Below are 19,453 nucleotides of genomic sequence, written 5' to 3'. Positions count from 1 at the left end.
GTCAGGCGGTTGCTGTGCTGTTCAGTCTAGAGTTTCTGTTGGGTGCTTTTCATGGAAGCTTTGGTTCATCTGCTGAGATCCTGTCTTTTTCTTTCTTAAACTCTTTTTACCTTTATTTTGTGTTCGTTTATTTTTATGTGGTGCTGAGGATCAAACCCAGTGCTTCACGCGTGCCAGGCTGAGCCATTTCCTATCCATTTCTTTATTGTTACACTTTTTTAAATTTTCTAGATTCTTGAACGTAGTTATAATAGCCGCTTTCAAGGCCTGGCCTGCTACCTTCAGCAGGTGGTTCATCTGGGGCTCAGGGTCCCTGGACAGAGACTGCTTTTCTCTTGAGCTTTCCTGTTTTGGTCAGTGATTGTAAGTGGACTCCTTACACGTGACAAGTGGCCGATGTTGTGGGCCCTGATTGGTTCTCCTGCAGGGTGTTTTTTCTTAGGGCAGGAGATATTGCTGCACAAGGTCAAAACTCCCTCTTTCATGTGGTAGATAGCAAGCAAAGTCTCTCCTGTTCTTTGAGCTGTACCTTGGCTCCGTGGGGTCTTCTCTACCTGTGGTTTCACCAACCCCAGAGGGCTGGGGCCCAACGTGCCCACCCCACGCCGGCACGTGGGCCTCTGGCGCTGCTCTCAGGGAGAGCTGGAGCGGCTCCTGGTGGGTCTTCACCTGACGTTGCGACCTCCCCCAACTCTGCCCCCCACGTGCGAGTGTCCCTTGGCCTGTGCCCTGGTTTCCTGAAAGCCTGTGCCTGCCCTTCCTCTTGGCTCTCGGCTTTCTCTCCGGCACTCCTGTCTACCCTAGATGGAGGGGCCCTGAGCTCCCTTCTGTCCCTCCCAGTCCCTCTGGTCTTGTCCAAGGGCGCTGGGGTCTGGAGTCCCGCTGAGACCCTCATGACTGCTGCCGCGCTGGGCCCTCGGGCAGCTTGGCTCCCTTGCCTGAGGGTCTTGTCCTCAGAAGACCTGGCGGGTCTGGCCCCACAGGCTGCTTGCTCCTTTCCCTGCCTCCTTCACGTCTGCCGCCTGCGGGTTCTCCTGTCCCACCCAGCTCCTCTCCAAAGGGACCAGGTCACCTCTGAACCATGGCAGCCCCTGCCTGCAGCTGGAACCCTGCGTGCACGTCTGGGCCTCAGTCCTGGGAGGAGGGAGCCAGCGTGCCTTCTGTTTAGGTGAGGTAGTGGGGCGCGGAGCGCTCCTGGCGGTGCCCAAGGCCGTGTGCAGGGAGGACCTGCGGGCAGGTCCCGGGCTAGCTGCAGCCTGCGTGCCACCACACTGCCGCCTGTCTCCCTCTCGACTTCCTGTCCCAGTCGCATCTCGCGTGACACTTGCCTCTCGTGTTCATGGGGCAGCACAGTGTCCTGCCCTGGCCTGGCCCTGTGCCCCTGGCCCCCCAGCAGGCCCTTCTCTTTGAAGTCAGGGTAGGCCTTGCTTCTGGGGACCTTTCGACTTTGTGTCCCTTCTGGCTGACACTGTGCCTAGTACTTACGAGTACTGAGTAGAATGTTTGTCCTGCTAACAGCTAAGTGACGTTGCTGTGGCCCGGAGTCCAGACCGTGTCTCTGGCCGCGTGTGGGGAGAAGGCAGTCGCCCGAAGCCCCTCAGGGTGACTTCTCACTTTCTCTTCACACTGTGGACTTCCCTGGCTTCTCCCGCCATCTCTGGAGAACCGAGCGCCAGTCAGTGCAGGGCTGCGGGATGGCAAGACGCACAAGGATGGGTCGGTTTCCTCAGTGCATAGTGAGGGCGGCCGAAGAGCTGGCCTGCCCGAGACTCCCACACCCCACCAGGTGGAAGTGGGAAAGGGACGAGATTTCGGGAACATTCTTCAGCTGAGACGTATCAGGATACTCTGATTTTTACGTGAAGCTGGCTTCCAGGAGGCTTTTGGAAGGGCTCTGGGAACGGTTCCCATACCCGCATGTGAAAGCCCTGAGTGGGGTGCCTGGGGGGGCGCTTGTGCTGGCTCAGTGCGGGCTTCCTCCTCCGCCTTCAGGGTGGCCTCTGGGGCTCTTCTGGTGGGTTGGAAGTGGTTTCTTGTTGTTGGGCCTGTACAGCTCAGATGCTTCACCAAGAAGCTTGTGTTTAGTCAGCTTTTTTGCCACTGGGACCAGCAAGACCTGACAAGGAGGGTGCAGAGGAGGGAGAGTCGATCTGGACTCCTGGTTTCAGGGGTCTCAGTCCATGGTCAGCCGACTCCATGGCTCTGGGCCTGAGGTGAGATGGAGCATCATGATGGGACTCTGAGAGGGACAAAAGCAGTTCAGGACATGGCACAGAAAGCAGAGAGAGGGACAGTTACCAGGGACAAAATACAAACCCCAAAGGCAGGTGCCCCCACCCCCACCCCTTGGTCCACCTCGTCCAGCCACACCCTACCTGGCTAGAGTCACCACCCAGTTAGTCCTTAGCAGTGAATTAATCCACTGATGGGGGTTGCAACGCTCATGATCTGGTCATTTCACCTGAACACTCTTGCTGTGTCTCATACGCGAGCTTTTGTATGACACCTCATATCTAAACCATGTCGATCATGTCACCCCTGCCCCAAAAGCTCATGCCCATCTCACAATGCAAAATACATTTGATTCATTTTCTTTTAAATATTTTTTAGTTGTTGATAGACCTTTATTTTCTTTATTTGTATGTGGTGCTGAGAATCGAACCCAGTGCGTCACACATGCCAGGCCAGTGCGCTGCTGCTGAGCCCCAGCCCAGCCCCTGGAGTTCATTTTTAAGACCTCATAGTCTTAGCAGTTTCAGCATTGCCTGGACATCCAAGTTCAGAGTCTCCACTGAGACTCGAGGCCATCAGCGCGAGATCCTGTAAAAATAAAAAACAAATTACGTGTATCTAACATATAAAGGCACAGAGTAAACATTTTTATTCCACACAGAGAAATAGAGGCACAGAAAGAAGGGATTGGAGCAAAGCAAGACTGGAATCCAAATGAGTCCCCCTCCAGCATCTGGGCACAGGCACTGCTGTCCCTCTCCATGCGGCTGGCCGACTCTGCCCCCATGATCCGGGTCCCGGCTGGTCCGCTCCCTTCCTGCAGCTTCCCTCCGTGGGCTTCCCTGTTCCTGGCATCTCCCGACTCAGGGTCTCCCTGCAGCTTCAGGTTCCTTCTCCATCTTCACACCCCCCAGGGGCTGCTGCAGAGACTCCAGCCTCCTGCACTCTGCCTGCCTCTCAGACCTTCCTTTGAAATCCCAGTAGAAGCCTCATGACTCCTGACCCCAGCATCCTCCGATCCTGCCAAACCAACCCCATGTGGTGATGCCGAGGTCTGCTGCCGTCTTGAGCAGGAGCCAGGCTTCCTGGGGTCATGGCTGCAGCAGCCTCTATGTTCCTGGGCAGCTGAGCACAGGGAGACAACAGGGTGCCCACTGGTCTCTTCTCAAGCCTGAGATGAGTGTGGCGTTACCAGTTCCTGAGATGACCTCAAGCCATCTTGCCTATTGTCTCTGGGTAAAGTATTTAGCATCTTTTAGTGGCTGTAAAGTCTTCAACAATCACGATCACTTTCTTAGCCTCACTTTTCTGGCCAAACGTCAAAATTTTCAAATCTTCCTACTTTGTTTTTTGCCCCCCCGCAACTTTTTTTTTTTTTTTTGAACCCAGGGGTGCTTAACCCAGCCCTTTTCAATTTTTATTTTGAGACAGGGTCTTGCTAGGTCGCTTAGGGCTTTGCTAAATTGCTGCGGCTGGTTTTGAACTCAGAATCCTCCTGCCTCAGCCTCCCAAGGTGCTGGAATTACAGGTGTGTGCCACTGTGCCTGGCTATTTATTACTTTTGACTATCACAGCAAACTTGGCTAAGAGCTGCCAGCAATACTCATACCATCACCTGAATGCTATGCTGCCTTGAAATTTCCTGTACCAGATCAACTAATACTCACCTTTAAATTCAGCCCCAGAGAAAGTCTTGGGACATGGGCAAATCTAGACAACGTCTTAGCTAAAACGTAGCATGAATGCCCTTTAGTCCGATTTCCAATAGTCTTCCGTCACTGAAACCTCATGAGCCCAGTCTTTATTGTCCACAGTCCTGTTGGCATTCACATCTTCTGAGCTCCCACCAGAATTGCCCACTAAGATCACCTTACAACAATTGGAAGCTTTTCTAGCTTGCATTTCTCAACTTTTTAAAATTCCTCCCAGAAATTCCAGAAACTTCTGAACACATGGTCAGGTTAGTCACAGCAGCAACCCCACTTCTTGGTACGAATTTCTGTTTTAGTCAGATTTTTCGCTGCTATGACCAATAAGACCTGACAAGTGCAACGTAAAGGAAGGAAAGTTCATCTGGGGTTCTTGGTCTCAGAGGTTCAGTTCCCAGTCAGTCGACTCCGTCGTCCAGGGTCCAAGGTGAAGTGAAGGCCTCCTGAGCACTGTTTCATCTCTGAACGTTCTTGCTGTCTCTCCTGTGGCTTCTGACACCTCACACCTAGCCTAGCACACCGGAAGCCCCTGAGGACACACCCGGAGAAGGCTGCCGCCTCTCAGTGTCGGGGAGTATTCAGAGAGACCCCTTGTCTATAGGTGCCACCCTCCCCGAGCTCCAGTGTGACTCTGCTCTGGAAGACCTCAGTGAAGAGATTGACAAGAGCAGACCCTTATCTGCTGAAAGACCCCTGGGCTGAACTCGAGAGCTGGCCCTGGTTCCTGTGTCTGACTTGCAGTCAGTGTGCCCTGGCTGGACCTTCAGGAATGCCTGTGCGGCTGGGTTAGGGTGCCCTGGGCCTTCTCTCCCCACCTCTCCCCCCAGCATATCCTGGGTGCCTCACTCAGTCCTCCCTGCCAGTCCCTAAGAGGGACTGTCGATATTGTGACCGTCCCTTCTGTCCGCTGGAGCCTGTGTAGACAGGCTGGCTTCTGACGACGCCATTTCCGTCTGTCCATGCCTGGAAGAGTGTGAGTGCAGTATTTCTGAAATGGCCTGCCTCGGGAACCCTTCAAGCTGGTACATGTTGGCTTCCTGTAACGTTCTCTTTCAAGAACCACGTCTAGGTAGGGTCCATCTTGATACCAGGCCTTTGGAAATGGTAGCGCACAACTGTAATCCCAGGAGGATCACAAGTTCCTCAGGCCAGCCTCAACAACTCAGTGAGACTCTGTCTAAAATAAAAAGGGCTGGGGTGCAGCTCAGTAGCAGGGCACTTGTCCAGCATGCACCATGCGCTGGGGTCAGTCTTCCGTATCTCACACGCACAGCCATGGGAGCAGCAGTGTGCTTGTCTCACAGTACAGGGGTACCATGGGCTTAGAACCAGGTCCTCCTGGACACTGAATGCAGGAAGGGCCCAGGCTGCTTGGTTTGGACCCCTCCTGGGGCTGTTGGGTGTGCTCAACTCCCCAGCATGCTGGGGAGAGAGGCCTTGCGCCTTTTCTGGGTGGGGTTCCTGTCCCGCAGGCGGCCCCCAAGGACTCTGGCTTTGCCTGCTGCCTGGCCTCTCCCTGCAGTGGGGCTGCCTGCTCTGATTCCCCTCATCGCCCCCACCGTGTGCTCCCTTCCTCCACCCAGTCATCCTCCGACCTTCACAGGGAAATGAAAGTGTGTCCAGTTCCAGAGAAAGGATTTCAGGTAGCCTGGGAAGACGCTCAGACCACACCTAGGTAAAATGTGAGTGGGCTGCCCTGGTCAGCTTCTGCTGAGAGGGGATACCTGGCGGTGTCATGGCAAACACGATGACATCTTCTTCATAGGTCTTGGTCTTGGACCGTGGCAGCCAGGGTGGTTTGTCCTCCTTAAACCAGGGCCTAGCCAGAGCAGGCTTTCCTCACGGCGGGAGGAGGGAGAGTGGGAGCCAGGACACCTCCTAAGCTTGGCTGCGGACCAAACGCTGCCCTCGTGCCCCTTCTGTGGCTGCAGCGAGTACCAGGCCAAGTGCAAACACGGGCAGCCGGGCTGAGGCCCGGGCAGCTGCGCAGGGAGGCAAAGCTGCAGCCCCACAGAGGGAGCAGCCCTGGGCACAGAAGCACAGCTGACCTTTGGATGGACACCATACTTGGGATCCCCTGGGGCCCTCCCAGTGCCGTACCCCTGGGGAATGAGGAGGAGCTCCCAGGACCTGCAGGTGATTGCAGGATAGCCAGATCCTGACGGTGTCAGGAGGCGACGCTCGCCCAGGGTGTTAGAGTACGGGACAGGAGACACTGCAGCAGCAGGTCCAGCAAGGGAGACCCCTGTTCAGCAGGAATCCCAAGGAAAGGACCCCCCTGTCTGGCCAGTCCACAGGAAAGAGGAGGTGGGATGTGGCAGAGGGGTCGCTCAGAGGCCCCTGCTGGGTGCACGGAGCCAGCCCCAGACCCACAGTGGGTGGGGTGCCGCGGGACCCTGGGAACTCTCCCCGCTCACAGTGGTCATGACTCTGATCCCAGAATTCTATAACTAAGTTCAGTCATGCTTGAAGGCACAGTGACCATTTTCAGATTTGCCCAGAGGCTGGTAAAATTTTGTCATTCAGATTGTCTGTAGAAGTTCTTGAGCACAGGGATGCTTCCATGCCACCAAGGTGGGTGCAGCGGAAGAGGGAGCATGGGGTGCAGACAGGGCAGCTTGCTCCAGAGCCCAGAGGGTTTCGGGAAGGCCCGAGTGGCGGTCAGGAAGGTGGTGGGTGGGTGTGACCACAGGGAGTGTCTGGTAAGGCTGTCTGCAGGCCGACAGAGAGTGGTTAGGCCAGCAGGCCGGGAGAGTGCTGGGGACACAGGTAGCCGTGCAGTTGACCTAGACACAGCACAGTTCTGTCCAGGAGAGTCAGGGTGTGATCTTGAAGTAAGAGGTAAGGAACGTCCTTAGCCATCAGGGAAGTGCCCATTAAGGCCTCAGTGCCGCATGGTCGCTTCTACAGAAACGACTAAGGGAGCAGCAGGCACCTGGCCAGCAACACCAGGAACTTGATGCAAACCTGGGGAGCAGGAGGATGCAGGCATTTACAATGGCTGGAGGCTTCCTTATAAAGCAAGACGTGCTTGCCAGTGTGCCAGCCCGGTCAGGCCCAGCCCCTGGGGCTCCTTTGCCCCTGTAGTTGGACCCCCACGGGCCATTCCAGAGAAGCGAAGTGTGCGCCCCCACCAGTACTCGAGTTTGAAGGCTCGGCTCACCCCAGGCGAGATGCAGCCACCCATTCCGGAGTAGGAGAGGCCACGCACGAGCAGACTGCGGTGTGGTCGATGCATTGTGGAGCTGGGCTGGGAGGGGATGGTCCCCTGTGTTGTTGGAGTGGAGTGCTCGAGGCTGCTGTCCTGCTGGCTCTAGGCGGACCTTTGCCCCAGACTTCCTGAATTGTACTCTTAGGGTGTTTGCATTTGCTGGATGTGAAATTCGCCCCAAACTAAAAGATGGAAAATAAGACCCATGGGATAAAGGGTGAGCTCTGCCCCGCTGTCGCTGCCTTCTCTTGGCCAGAATATGGCTGGCTGGCCGGCAGCGGGCGGGCCTCCCCGTCTGTGCCGGAGGGAGTGCACACCTCCTCCAGGCTCTGCCTGAAGCACTCTTTCTGGTCTCTCCTTCCTCCGCTGATAGAATTGTTTCTTCCCCTTGAGTCTGAGACAGCATTTCCGGTATTCTAAGCGTGGAGTTGCTCCCGTGGTCCTCATGGAGCGTGGATTTACCAGCCTTGGGGGAGCAGAGTTGGTCCCTGGGCTCCCCGATGCTCTAATTTAGCAGTTGACAGGTCTTTCTGAGAAGGAAAGGTAGTAGGTCTTTGCTCTTTGTGGATCTTTTATGACTCAGTCACATATTCTGTTTTTGTTGTTGTTGTTGTTTGTTTGAACAGGGGCACTCACCCATAGAACCACATCCTCAGCCCTATTAGGCATTTTATTTAGAGACAGGGTCTCATTTAGTTGCTTTGCTCCTTGCTGTTGCCGAAGCTGGCTTTGAACTCTCCATCCTCCTGTCTCAGCCTCCCGAGTCACTGGGATTATAGGGGTGCATCATGGCTTCAGTCACATATCCCTACTGTATTTTTAAAACCTTTAAGAACATGAAATACATTCATACCTTTCAGACTGTACCAAAGTGGGCAAGTTTGGTCTGGGGTGATCCTTGTTACCTAAATTATATCAATTATAAGAAAGATAATGTCACTGGACATGGTGGCACACGTCTGTATTCCTAGCAACGTGAGAGGTTGAGGATGGAGGATGGCAAGTTCAAAGCCAGCCTCAGCAACAGTGAGGACCTAAGCAACTCAGCAAGACCCTGTCTCAAAATAAAATGCAAAACAGGGCTGGGGAATGTGGCTCAGTGGTCCAGTGCCCCTGAGTTCAAACCTGTTACCCCCCACCAAAAAAAAAAAAAAAAAAAAAGAAAACGTAAAATGTAGACTTTTGATGTTTGAAGTAACTAATCCCCAAGTATTTTTACAATAGATCAATTTCCAAACATCATCAGTAATGAACTGTAACTTTTGGAAATAAGTTTCGAATAACAATCATTAAGTTTTGGCATCTGAACAACCACACCTAATGTCCCCAAGGTGCCAGTGATATGCTGGGCCTCTCACTGGGCTCAGTCCACCTGTCTTCCCAGTGGACATGATCCCAGGTCCCCTGGCCTACACACTGTGGCTTGGAGAACTTTGTGGAAATAAAGCATCAGAGAAAACTCCAGTTAAACCCATACCAAAAAATTCCTGCAGGTCTGAGGGAATGGCTGCTGGAGGGTGACACAGGGTCACAGTCAGCCAGGAGGAGCTGGTGCATCCTCTGCTCTCAGCATCAGCCACACAGAAGGAACAGTGGAGGTGCCCTGTGTTCATCTGCCTCTTAGTGGTGGTCCACACTGGCGGGTTCATCTGCCTCTTAGTGGTGGTCCACACTGGCGGGTTCATCTCCTCTTAGTGGTGGTCCACACTGGCGGGTTCATCTCCCTCTTAGTGGTGGTCCACACTGGCGGGTTCATCTGCCTCTTAGTGGTGGTCCACACTGGCGTGTTCATCTCCTCTTAGTGGTGGTCCACACTGGCGGGTTCATCTGCCTGTTTTAGGACTTCTGTTGAGTTCAGAAGGTGTAGCCTGCACTGCATGTTGGGTTTCCCTTCGCTGTGGATGTTTTCCCAAGTTGGACTGTGGGAACCCCTGCAAGCTGACTTCTTAAGCATTGTGTCTTTTTAAGCCTGTTCTGTCCTTCTTTGGGTACTTCCTTGCTTTCTGGTGTGCAAGGTGTTCCGGGCCCTTCTGCCAGCTCTGGTGTGCTGCCGCAGTCTCTGGCTGGGCACAAATCACGAGCCACCACACAGCTTGTAGATTCAAACAGCAATTCTTTATTCCCAAACTCACACCGGCCGTCTACAAACACGCTCTGGGGGAATCCACGTTCTCTGCCCAAATCCACTCCGCATGGGCTTCTGTCTCCCAAAATATACTGTCTGACCCTAAGCACTCAAGAGGAACTCAGCAGCAGGATACGCCCTATTCTAAAGGGGGAACACCCTAATCTCCTATTATGCTAAACTGCCCTATTCTAAAGGGGGAACACCCTAAACAGGGATCCTGCCCTGGTCCTTGAGCAAGGTCACCTTTCAGAAGTCCTTCCACTAGACAGCATGGGAGTAAGCTGGCAAGGAGATTGTCATACCTACTTGGCTGATGGCTCCCAGCATCTACCCCCTTCTGATTAATTAAACAATAAGTAATGTGGCTTAAGGACCGTGCCTGGTAGGTTGTCCAGTTCAACATATGGCTCTTACCCGTCATTGGAAAACTGACCTTTAGGCGTCAGCCTCCTGTCTTAGGTTGATACCACTGCAATTGGATCATACCCGTCACTGACTACCGGTCCAGCATATAGCCATTGGCCCCCAAATTTAGACCATCACTAGCAGAAGGGAGGAGGATACAGAAATGCCACGACACCAAGCCAATTGACAGTTCCTTTGGAAAAATTGCATCATTGGTGACACCATCAGCAAAGATATGCCAGCATTACCACAATTTGCTGTACTAAACGTAGTTACATAGTCCAGGCAAGTTCTGTAAGCAGTTCAAAGGGGAGGAATCTATCAATCTGTTCGTCTCTTCCCAAAGTCCGTTTCCTCCCAAAGTAAGTTGACTCCTTGATTGAGCATACTTGTTGAGTTATATTCATTGGGATGAAGATAGGAATTCTGGCAATGATGCTAAAAAGACATTAACCTGAAAAGAATTATTAAATATAATGAAAAGGAAAGGTGAAAGTAAACAAACAGATCTGTTAACCTACTTAAAAAACAATCCTTAACAACTGTTTACCTGATTTAAATTAGTAAACAAGCAGATCTGTTAACCACCTTTAAAAAGAATCCTTAACAGCTGTTTACTTAATTTAAATTAAGCCATTTAAATCACGTGAATAAAAAAAAATAATAATAATAATTTGGATCCATTTTTCATGAGCGCTCCTCATATATGAAATATGGACATACGCACACACAGACATATAACACAAAACACAAATGTGCAAACAAACGTACAACACATAAGATAATAATAAAGGCCTTGTAGCTTTACCTAGGTGAAATATCCATTGCAATGTTTAAAAACTCTATAGTCAAAAAATAAAACTGATCAGAAAAACATTAACCTAGGTTTGTATGAGCTCAAAAAATAAAAATAGAACCTTATGATGTGGAAAATGCAATAATAAAATAGATATTGAAAAAAGCATCCTGGTTAATCACAGTCGAAGATGTAAGAATGGCCAAGCTGGAGTTCTGGATATCAGCTGTTACGGATTTGAGTCAAATCATCTTCTTTTCGATCTGTAGAAATCGTTTTGATTAGTCTTTCTGGAATCCAAATCGGCTGCTGTTCTCCCTGTGGAAACACACAGACAGAGCCCCGACTCCAGACGATTACTGGGTCAGGACCTTTCCATTGTCCTGTTAGAATATCTTTCCAAAGAACTTTAGTCTTATGTACATTTTTTGGATACATATGCCTTTCCGCAGCATTAAGTCCTGATGAATCCAAATTTAAAAAGTTTAGAGTAAAAAGGGTTATTTTAAGTTTATCTTTGGGGGATATATACCCCTTTCCAATTATTAAGATTAACTAGGCTTCGAATGACGCAATCTTTCCTCCGTCATGAAGGCATCTTAACCACCTTCAAATTAACCTTTTAAAGCCTACCAATTATCATCTATACTGTACTTTTATGTGTACTTTTTCACCACCTACAGCTTCACTATTTTAAACGAGGCTTAGATTTTGTTTAAATCGCTTAATATTAGTTTACATGGCTGCCCTTCAACCAAAGGCCTTTTTTACTCCATTAAGAAGCTTTGTCTCAATCTGCCATGTACAAATATCTTTTTTTTTTTCCTTTCTCAAACTTTTAAAGTAAGTCTAGTTTCCTCAAAATCTTTTTAAATGGCATTTTACAACTTTTTACTTTACCACACAGAGATTATCTCATCTAGAAACATTTTTTTAACCTTTATATTAAAATATATTTCCACATCTTGAATCTTTTTATATCTCTTTTTTAACCATTAACCCTTTTTATAAATTTACATTCTGAAACAACCCTTATAAAATTTCCGATTTAGACAAATTACTCCACTTTAATAAGATGAAATACTTTCATGTTTTTTATGGTACTATAATACTGTAATGGAAACCCAACTGAAACTTCTTATACTCTTTGTATATAAATTACACCTGATAGAATCTTAACACTTAGTAACCTTGTTTTAGCAAAGACACGGACCAAAGCAATATTAAACTTTTTTCCATTCACCAATTTATGAAGACACACATAATGTTTAAACATATTACCTTATGGAATTTAATAAGTAAAGAGTACTTGATTTCATATTTAGTGGTTGATATTTTAACACTTTAGCTTTGTAAATTAATCAGACATATGTGAAAACCAAGATCTTAGACAATTGTAGTAAACAGAACTAGCCATCTCTTTCTTGTTGAAGAAAAATCCTTTTACAGGATACCATGATGGTCCCATTGATATATTTAATAACTCGTCTTTAAAAAGCCATGGGCTACATTTTTGTTGTATCAACATATGTCCTAACTGTTCTTGGTCTTACTGGGTTGCCTCCTTTCTCTAACAATTTCTCTTCCTTGGAGGCGAACAACTTCAAACTTTGAGTCAACCATTTTCCCCAGTTTGCCTGAGAAACTTCTAGGGATAGGCAGCTTGAAAGAAAAACAAAATAAATCAAAAGAAGAACACATTGTTTTTTGAAATGGTCACCCATTCTCTCACCTTCCCTCAGGGGCGAGCAATTTCACTTACCTCCAAGTTTCAGACTTTCCGCGTACGAGCCACCAGATGCCGCAGTCTCTGGCTGGGCACAAATCACGAGCCACCACACAGCTTGTAGATTCAAACAGCAATTCTTTATTCCCGAACTCACACCTGCCGTCTACAAACACGCTCTGGGGGAAATCCACGTTCTCTGCCCAAATCCACTCCGCATGGGCTTCTGTCTCCCAAAATATACTGTCTGACCCTAAGCACTCAAGAGGAACTCAGCAGCAGGATACGCCCTATTCTAAAGGGGGAACACCCTAATCTCCTATTATGCTAAACTGCCCTATTCTAAAGGGGGAACACCCTAAACAGGGATCCTGCCCTGGTCCTTGAGCAAGGTCACCTTTCAGAAGTCCTTCCACTAGACAGCATGGGAGTAAGCTGGCAAGGAGATTGTCATACCTACTTGGCTGATGGCTCCCAGCAGTGTGCCACTGCAGTGGAGGGGCTGCTCCAGGCTGCAGGCAGAGCGTGTCTGTGTGTGTGCCTGTGTGCGCGCGCGTGCGTGTGCGTAGGGATGCATCCCACCTAGTTCTTGGCCTCAGGCCCACCCTGGGCTCCCTTCCCCGTGGTGGAAATGAGCTTCTCCAGCAGGGAGAGGGCCCTGCTCCCCTTCACCTTTAGCCTGTGTCCTGGATCTGATCTGTTCGCTGCTGATTATTCCCACCACCATCCGAGTTAAAGAAAAAAATCCAGTTCTACGATTTTCCTGTGGTCTTGCTGTCTTGAGGCTTTCCGCCTGTTCTCAGGCCCAGGTGTTTGCCCTGCTTGTTGGGCACGTTGTAATAGTTCTGGGCGTCCTGCCTGTAGTTCCCGCCTCTGGCCACCTAGGTGGTGGATCCTGTTGCTCTTCTCGAATGTGAAGGCATGAGATGCTGGCTTTCCTTTACGCCCTGCAGAAGATGTGGCACTCCGCCCTCCACAGCGATCTGGTGGCTTGGATCTGGCTGTTCTGACACCAGGCGGACCATGGACCCTGGTGCCCTGTTCCAGGCTTCTGCAGTGCTGCTGGTGGGCAGCCTGGGCCTCCCTGTGGCAGTCCCTAGGTCCAGGTCTGGAAGCGGCCTGCCTGGAGTGTGAAGCGCTTGGACTCGCACCCCGCCGGCCGCTGCCGCCCCAGCACTTGCAGTCCCTTTCTGGCCAGAAGACCAGGCTGTGGTCATACATCGCCCCTGAGAGGGTGGCGGAAATCAGCGAGCCTCGCCAACATGGTGGAGTGGCCGTGCTGGACCTGCCGGGGACCGCAGCAGCCCGCAGTGCCTGGGCTCTCGGGGCTTCCGTTGCTGCCCACCTGAGCCCAGTAATTTTTTTTTTTTTAACACTTATTAATTATTTTTGTTTAAAGTTTTTAAAAAAATTGTCAATAGGCCTTTATTTTAGTTATATGCGGTGCTGAGAATGGACCCAGTGCCTCGCACAAGCCCGACAAGCGCTCTGACGACCCTGCACAGCTGAGCCTGGCCAGCAGCAGGTGTGGGCGGCCAGTGATCCAGAGCCCACGCAGACCCAGGCCCTGGAGTGAGGGGTGCATCCCCGGAGCCATACCTAGGGTAGAGTTGAGGCGCTAGCCCCAGGCCACCCTGCTTGGCCTGGTCAGTTACGCTAGCCTGCGGGCTCTTAGGTGAGGTGTTGACTGCATGGGAGGCGCGAGTTTAATGTACTCGTGCACTTTTATTTTTTAATTTTTAATCTTTTGGTACTGAGGATTGAACCCAGGACACTTGACCACTGAGCCACACCCCAGCCCTATTCTGTTTTTTATTTAGAGACAGTCTCACTGAGTTGCTTAGCGCTTCTCTTTTGCTGAGGCTGGCTTTGAACTCTCCATCCTCCTGCCTCAGCCTCCGGAGCTGCTGGGATTACAGGCGTGCGGCACCGCACCCAACTCATTTGCCCTTTTAAAAATATTTTTTAGCTATGCAAGGATGCAATATCTTTATCTTGTTTGTTTATTTGCTGAGGATCGAACCCAAGGCCTTACATGTGCCTCTGAGCCACAACCTCAGCCCCCACTTGTCCTTTAAACAGAATCATATTCATGCTACTCACCTGAGATTTTTTTTTTTTTTTTAAGTTAAGAAGGGTTTTTTCACGTGGCCTTTTGTTTTGATTACCACGGCCTTTTTCATCCTGCCTCTCTTCCTTGTGGTGCTGGTGCTGGTGTGCAAGGTGAGCGCTCTGGAGCCCGGCCTCACCCTGGAAGTGCCTCCGCGGCTCTGAAGTGGAGCGCCTGCAGCCTGCCGCACCAGTGGTCCGCCAGCCTCCTCTGCAGGCTCCAGGGAGCAGGTCCCGCTGCCCTCCGGCTGGGGCTGGCTGATGCCTCTTTACAGGCAAACACCGAGTGGCTCCCCTGCTCACGTGGGGACACGCTGGCGCTCAGGGCAGGACAGACGCCAGCCGCGTGTCTCAGGCTCACCGACGTGGTTCCTGGTGCTCAGAGATCCCAACAGCTTGGTCAGGGTGACGCCACTGCTCTGGGGGGACCCCGGCTGCAGCCTGCCCATGCCCTGAGGCGGTCGGGGTCAGGGGAGGACTCTGGGCCCCTCTAGCAGGGCAGCTCTTTCCCGCAGGGCCGTATTGAGCTCAGACTCTGGGTGGGTGAGCGCGTCCCACAGTGCACACCACCCTGCGGAGCTGGGCTGAGTCGGGGCTTGCCATGAGCAGGCAGGAAGGGACGAGCACCCCCAGGCCGCTAGTTCCTCTCTTCACTACCCCAGCTCTGGGGCGTAGGCAGCACCTGCCGTGTGGCCCGGCAGTGGCAGAAGCTAATGGGAAGGGGCTTAAAGCTCGGCACAGCCTTGGTCTCTGCGTGGTCTTTCCCAGCTGCCTGGGGGCGGGTTGCATTCTCTGACTGTCGTGCTGAGGAAACGCCAGCTCAGAAGGGTGCTTGAAAAACACGAGTGCCTGCGGCAGAAGCAGGAGGCATGGGGGGAGGGTGGGAGTGGGAGCCCCAGCACACGGGGTCTTGAGCAGACGGTCCCTGGAAGTAGTGCTCAAAACCGGGGAACGTCCATGCCTGTGATTCCAAGCAGTTGGGAGGCCGAGAGAGGAGGAGCACATGTTAGAAGCCAGCCTCAGCAACTTAGTGAGGCCCTGTCTCAAAGAAAAAAGTGTGGGAGCTGGGGATGTAGCTCAGTGGCAGAGCACCCCTGTATTCAATCCCTGAAACACTCCCCCTCCCCCCAAAAAGAAAAAAGAAATGATGCTCATAACAGAATGGTATTGCTTTGTTTTTGAGGAGAGCAAACTTTGGAAAGGGAGGAAGCAAGAGAGTGATAAGTTGATAGCTGTGGCGCTCTCCCCATGGCTGGGTCCCCTGGACACGCCCTCTGCTGTCTCTGAGGATGGGGTAGTAGTCCCTGGGCTGGTGTGGAACCCTGCTTCTCCTGAGGTGGGACTGACAGGGTGGACAGGGCGGTGGCCCTGCTGGGGGCTGGCGGGTGATGGGAGACGCAGCCTGCGGCCAGGCTCCCTGCCCTTCTTCCTTTCCCGGTTTGGTCTGGCCTCTGGCCTCGGGCCGCCGGGAGGCTTGTTGGCAGTCTCAGGCTCCAGCTGCCCACCGCGGGGATGCCCACTGTGGGGATGCCCACCGGGGCTGCCTCGAGCTCTCACTTCACCGTGTAATTCTGCTTTGTTCTGTCTGTTTACTTTTGCAGTGAGTGTTGAAAAGATAGACCTGAAGGGATTGTCACACACACACAGTGACAGAAATGTCGACTGTTCCTTTGAGGTAAGATGCTAAGTTTTTTCCCTCTCCTCCAAGAGATAGGAACAAGACATTTGCCACCAACAGGCACCCACTTACCTGAGTAAAAGCCCAGAACAAATACTGAGTGACGTGGGCCAAGTGAGTGGGAGTGACCAGGTGGGCATCCCCAGGGCTGGTGGTTGGCTCCTCACCACAGACCCCCAGGTGGGCACCGGGCAGGGCTCTGGAGCGGTTCTGCCTCTGTCACAGTGTGGTGGGGACAGTAGCTGGACTTTTGTGCCCCCACCTCCCCTCAGCAAAGAGGACGTTGTCGTGTGAACCTTGGGCCCTGGGGAGTGGAGGGCCATGCTCGGCCCCAGCAGTCGGGTGGGAAGCTCCCATGAGGAGTCCTTCCTCTGGGGGCATAGCCTTGGCTCCAGGCGGAGGACATGAAGGACCTGAGCTGGAGCCAGACGGGGTCTGAGTCTGGGCACCTGCGTAGGGTGTGATGAGGTGGAGGGTTAGCTCTCAGAGTGCCCAGGGTCCCGGCCCCCTGGTGAGCTTCTCAGCCTCCCGTGACCCCTTAGCTCCACCTCAGGTGTCCATCTGGGCAGCAAGAGGCAGCATGAAGAGGGGGAGCAAGGTCACCTTTCAATCTTTCTTTTAAGAACTATCAGGCAGGAGGAGCGTGAGTTCAAAGCCGGCCTCAGCAACAGTGAGGCCTGAGCGACTGGTGAGACTGTCTCTAAATAAAGTACAGAATAGGGCTGGGGTGTGGCTCGGACATCTCCAGTGGTCAGTGCCCTGAGTTCAGTCCCTGGTGTAGAGAGAGAGAGAGAGAGAGAGAGAGAGAGAGAGAACACTACTCCTGAAAGCTGCTGCTGGACCTTTGCAGCTGTGAACGATGCTGGGAAGGTTTTGGTGCATGGTGCCGCTGTCGGGCTCTGTTACCTACTGGGCGTGAGGTCTCAGGAGACCAGCTGGTCAGGGAGACCTGCCTGCAGCCCGTGGAGTGTTCGGGAGTGAGGGTGGTGTTGGTGCTCGGTGTGTGCACTGTAAGCAGTTCACGGGGGTTTCAAGGACTGTGCCTGTGTCATACACCCTAAGGCTGTTGCTTGGGACGGATCCTCGTGGAATCTGGGAGGTCTGCACTGTGAGACCTGGTTCCTCTGCTACAGAGGGGTCCTTTATAAATGCAGGGGGACCTTAGGATTTGGAGGCTGTTGGCTGTGGTAGTGGCACTGAGCCTTGGCCAGCAGAGCCCCTGAGTTCCGGGTCTCAGGGTTGTGCAGGCCAGTAGACTGCGGGAGCCCTGGGCTCTTGGATGTCCAGGACGCAGCACTCCTGGCTTCTGTCATGCACGGCCAGGCTCAGCACACACCGTGTGTAGCAGGCTGGTGTGGGACACCGTCGCGGGAGAGTCAGCTCACCCTCTCCATCTGGCTGGTCGTGGCAGGCTTTGATTTCCCTAGTCCACGATATGGTTATTTGTGGCAAGGAAAGTGGGCCACGTGGCATGAGAACTGGTGACGTCGAGAACCAAATGTGCCTCTTCTTCTCCCGGGAAGACTTGAGCTTCAGTGACAGGGTGGGGCCCTTGCCACCTCCTCCTGGCGCTTCTGACTGAAGAGGAGCTGCCCACCTGCGCCATCCCTGCCTCCCGGACGCCTGTGCGTTGCCTGGGCAGACTTGCTTATGCTGGCCTCGTGGCTTCCACGCTGCCCTGTGAGTGGCCAAAGACTTTGCTGCCCAGAGGGTTAAGCGGAAGTGGAGGACTTGAGGAGCAGGCGTGGCGGCTCCTGGCAGCCTCTGCCCTGTGCTCAGAGGGCAGTGCTTCCTCCAGATGCCCAGGGCGCACAGCCAGGCTGCATTTGTGGGCAGTGATCTGAGGCGCACAGCAAGGGGGTCTTCATCAAGACCTGAAGACGTCTTGGACGAGTGCTGGAGTTCATGGGGGGCCGCGGCCAGCACAGGGAGGCGCTGGGCAACCCCAGCCCAAGCCCAGCCACTGCTGTACTATTGGTGAGGCATACTCGCAGGCCCACGCTGTCCCGTCCTGTTGGAAGGAGGCGCTGTGCTCCAAGGGGGACACTGATGGTGTCCCCCTCATCTTCATGTGTCTCAGGGGCAGTCCCCTGTCACACAGAAGAGTTGGACGCCTGCTGCTGACCTCCAGCATCTCCCCTGGTCACCAGAGCCCCCGGTGGTCAGAGGCCAAGGCTCTGTGAAGAAGATGGCTCGACACCCCCCCCCACTCAGCTTCCTCTGGTCTGATGCAAACCCCCTCCCCCCAAAAAAAAACAAAAACACCCCAGTGGGGTTGTTCTGTGTTAGTGACGAACAAGTTGATTGAAAAGCTGTGTGTACACCACAGCACAGCGCAGCATCCCTGTGGTCCCAGAGGCTGGGGTCTGAGGCAGGGGGTCACAAGTTCAAGGCCATCCTGAACACTTGGCAAAACCTTATCTCAAAATAAAAATTAAAGTGCCAGGTGGTGGCCATGCCTGTCATCCCAGCAGATCAGGAGGCTGAGGCAGGAGGATCTTGAGTTCAAAGCCAGCCTCAGCGATAAGGAGGTGCTAAGCAACTCTCTCTCTAAATAAAGTACAAAAAAGGGCTGGGGGTGTGGCTCAGTGGTAGCGTGTTCCTGGGTTCAATCCCCAGTGCCAAAGAAAAAGGAGAGCTGTGTGCAGAGCTGGCGTAGTCAGTAGTCGTGACCAGAAGGCGCAGCTGGAGGTCCATGCTGCCTGCTGTCTGCTGGTGCAGCTGCAACACCCGGCCTGGGCCTCTGGAGACTGCCAGGGGCCAGGCGCAGGGCCAGGCCCCCGGGAAGGTCCAGGAAGGCCTTCAGGTCTGACCCGTGAGAGCCGCTGGCACAGGAAGGTGGGGTGGGACACAGCCGACCTCCACCTCCCTCTGGGCCCTGAGCCCTGCAGCTTCAAGAGGCACAGGAACCTCATGACACCAACCAGGGGACATTTTCTCAGCGCAGATGTGTGATGCAGGAAGAGGATGAAAGGACAGGCAGGGTTAGGAGAGAGCTCACGCCTCCCAGGTCCTATGAAGGGTGGCATTCAGAATATATAAAGAGCCCCAACGGTGAGACAAAATGGACAAAAGATGAGAACGGCGAGGAGGAGGCGGCGGGAACAGCGGTCAGACGGCGGGCACCGACCTACTGCAAGTGCTGTCAGAACCAGAGGGCGTCCTTGGCTGTTGGAAGGACCAGGTGTAAGAGTCTGGCTGTGGTGCTGGCCAGGCTGTGGGCACTGTGGGAAGCAGCTTGGCGGCTTCTTTAAAAAGTGGAAGGTCTGGGTGCAGCTCAGTGAAGGGGCACTGGCCTGGCACAAGGCCTGCCTTTGAGCTCCAGCCCTGCAGGAAAAGCCACAGACACGCAGCGTGAGTGCCAGCTCCACACAGGCTCAGCCCGCGCTCACAGCTCGGGGTGGCACCCAGGGCCAGCTGTGAGCAGCACCCCGACTGTCTCCAGGAAACGGACAAACA

General features: G+C 52.9%; 1 protein-coding gene across 2 annotated transcripts in view; it reads left to right on the top strand.

Annotated features, from left to right (window-relative positions):
- The window catches only part of Zcchc14 (zinc finger CCHC-type containing 14), a 61,511-nt gene that overhangs the window by 23,816 nt on the left and 18,242 nt on the right, over positions 1-19,453 (top strand). For both annotated transcript variants that reach the window (XM_076837825.2, XM_076837824.2), the window contains exon 3: positions 15,918-15,991. In XM_076837825.2, coding sequence (XP_076693940.1) covers positions 15,918-15,991 — 74 coding nt within the window. The remainder of the gene's footprint in view (positions 1-15,917; positions 15,992-19,453) is intronic.

The sequence above is a fragment of the Callospermophilus lateralis genome, chromosome 18 (genome assembly GCF_048772815.1).
Source record: "Callospermophilus lateralis isolate mCalLat2 chromosome 18, mCalLat2.hap1, whole genome shotgun sequence".
Classification (NCBI taxonomy): domain Eukaryota; kingdom Metazoa; phylum Chordata; class Mammalia; order Rodentia; family Sciuridae; genus Callospermophilus; species Callospermophilus lateralis.
This window is presented reverse-complemented; position numbering and strand designations above follow the sequence as displayed.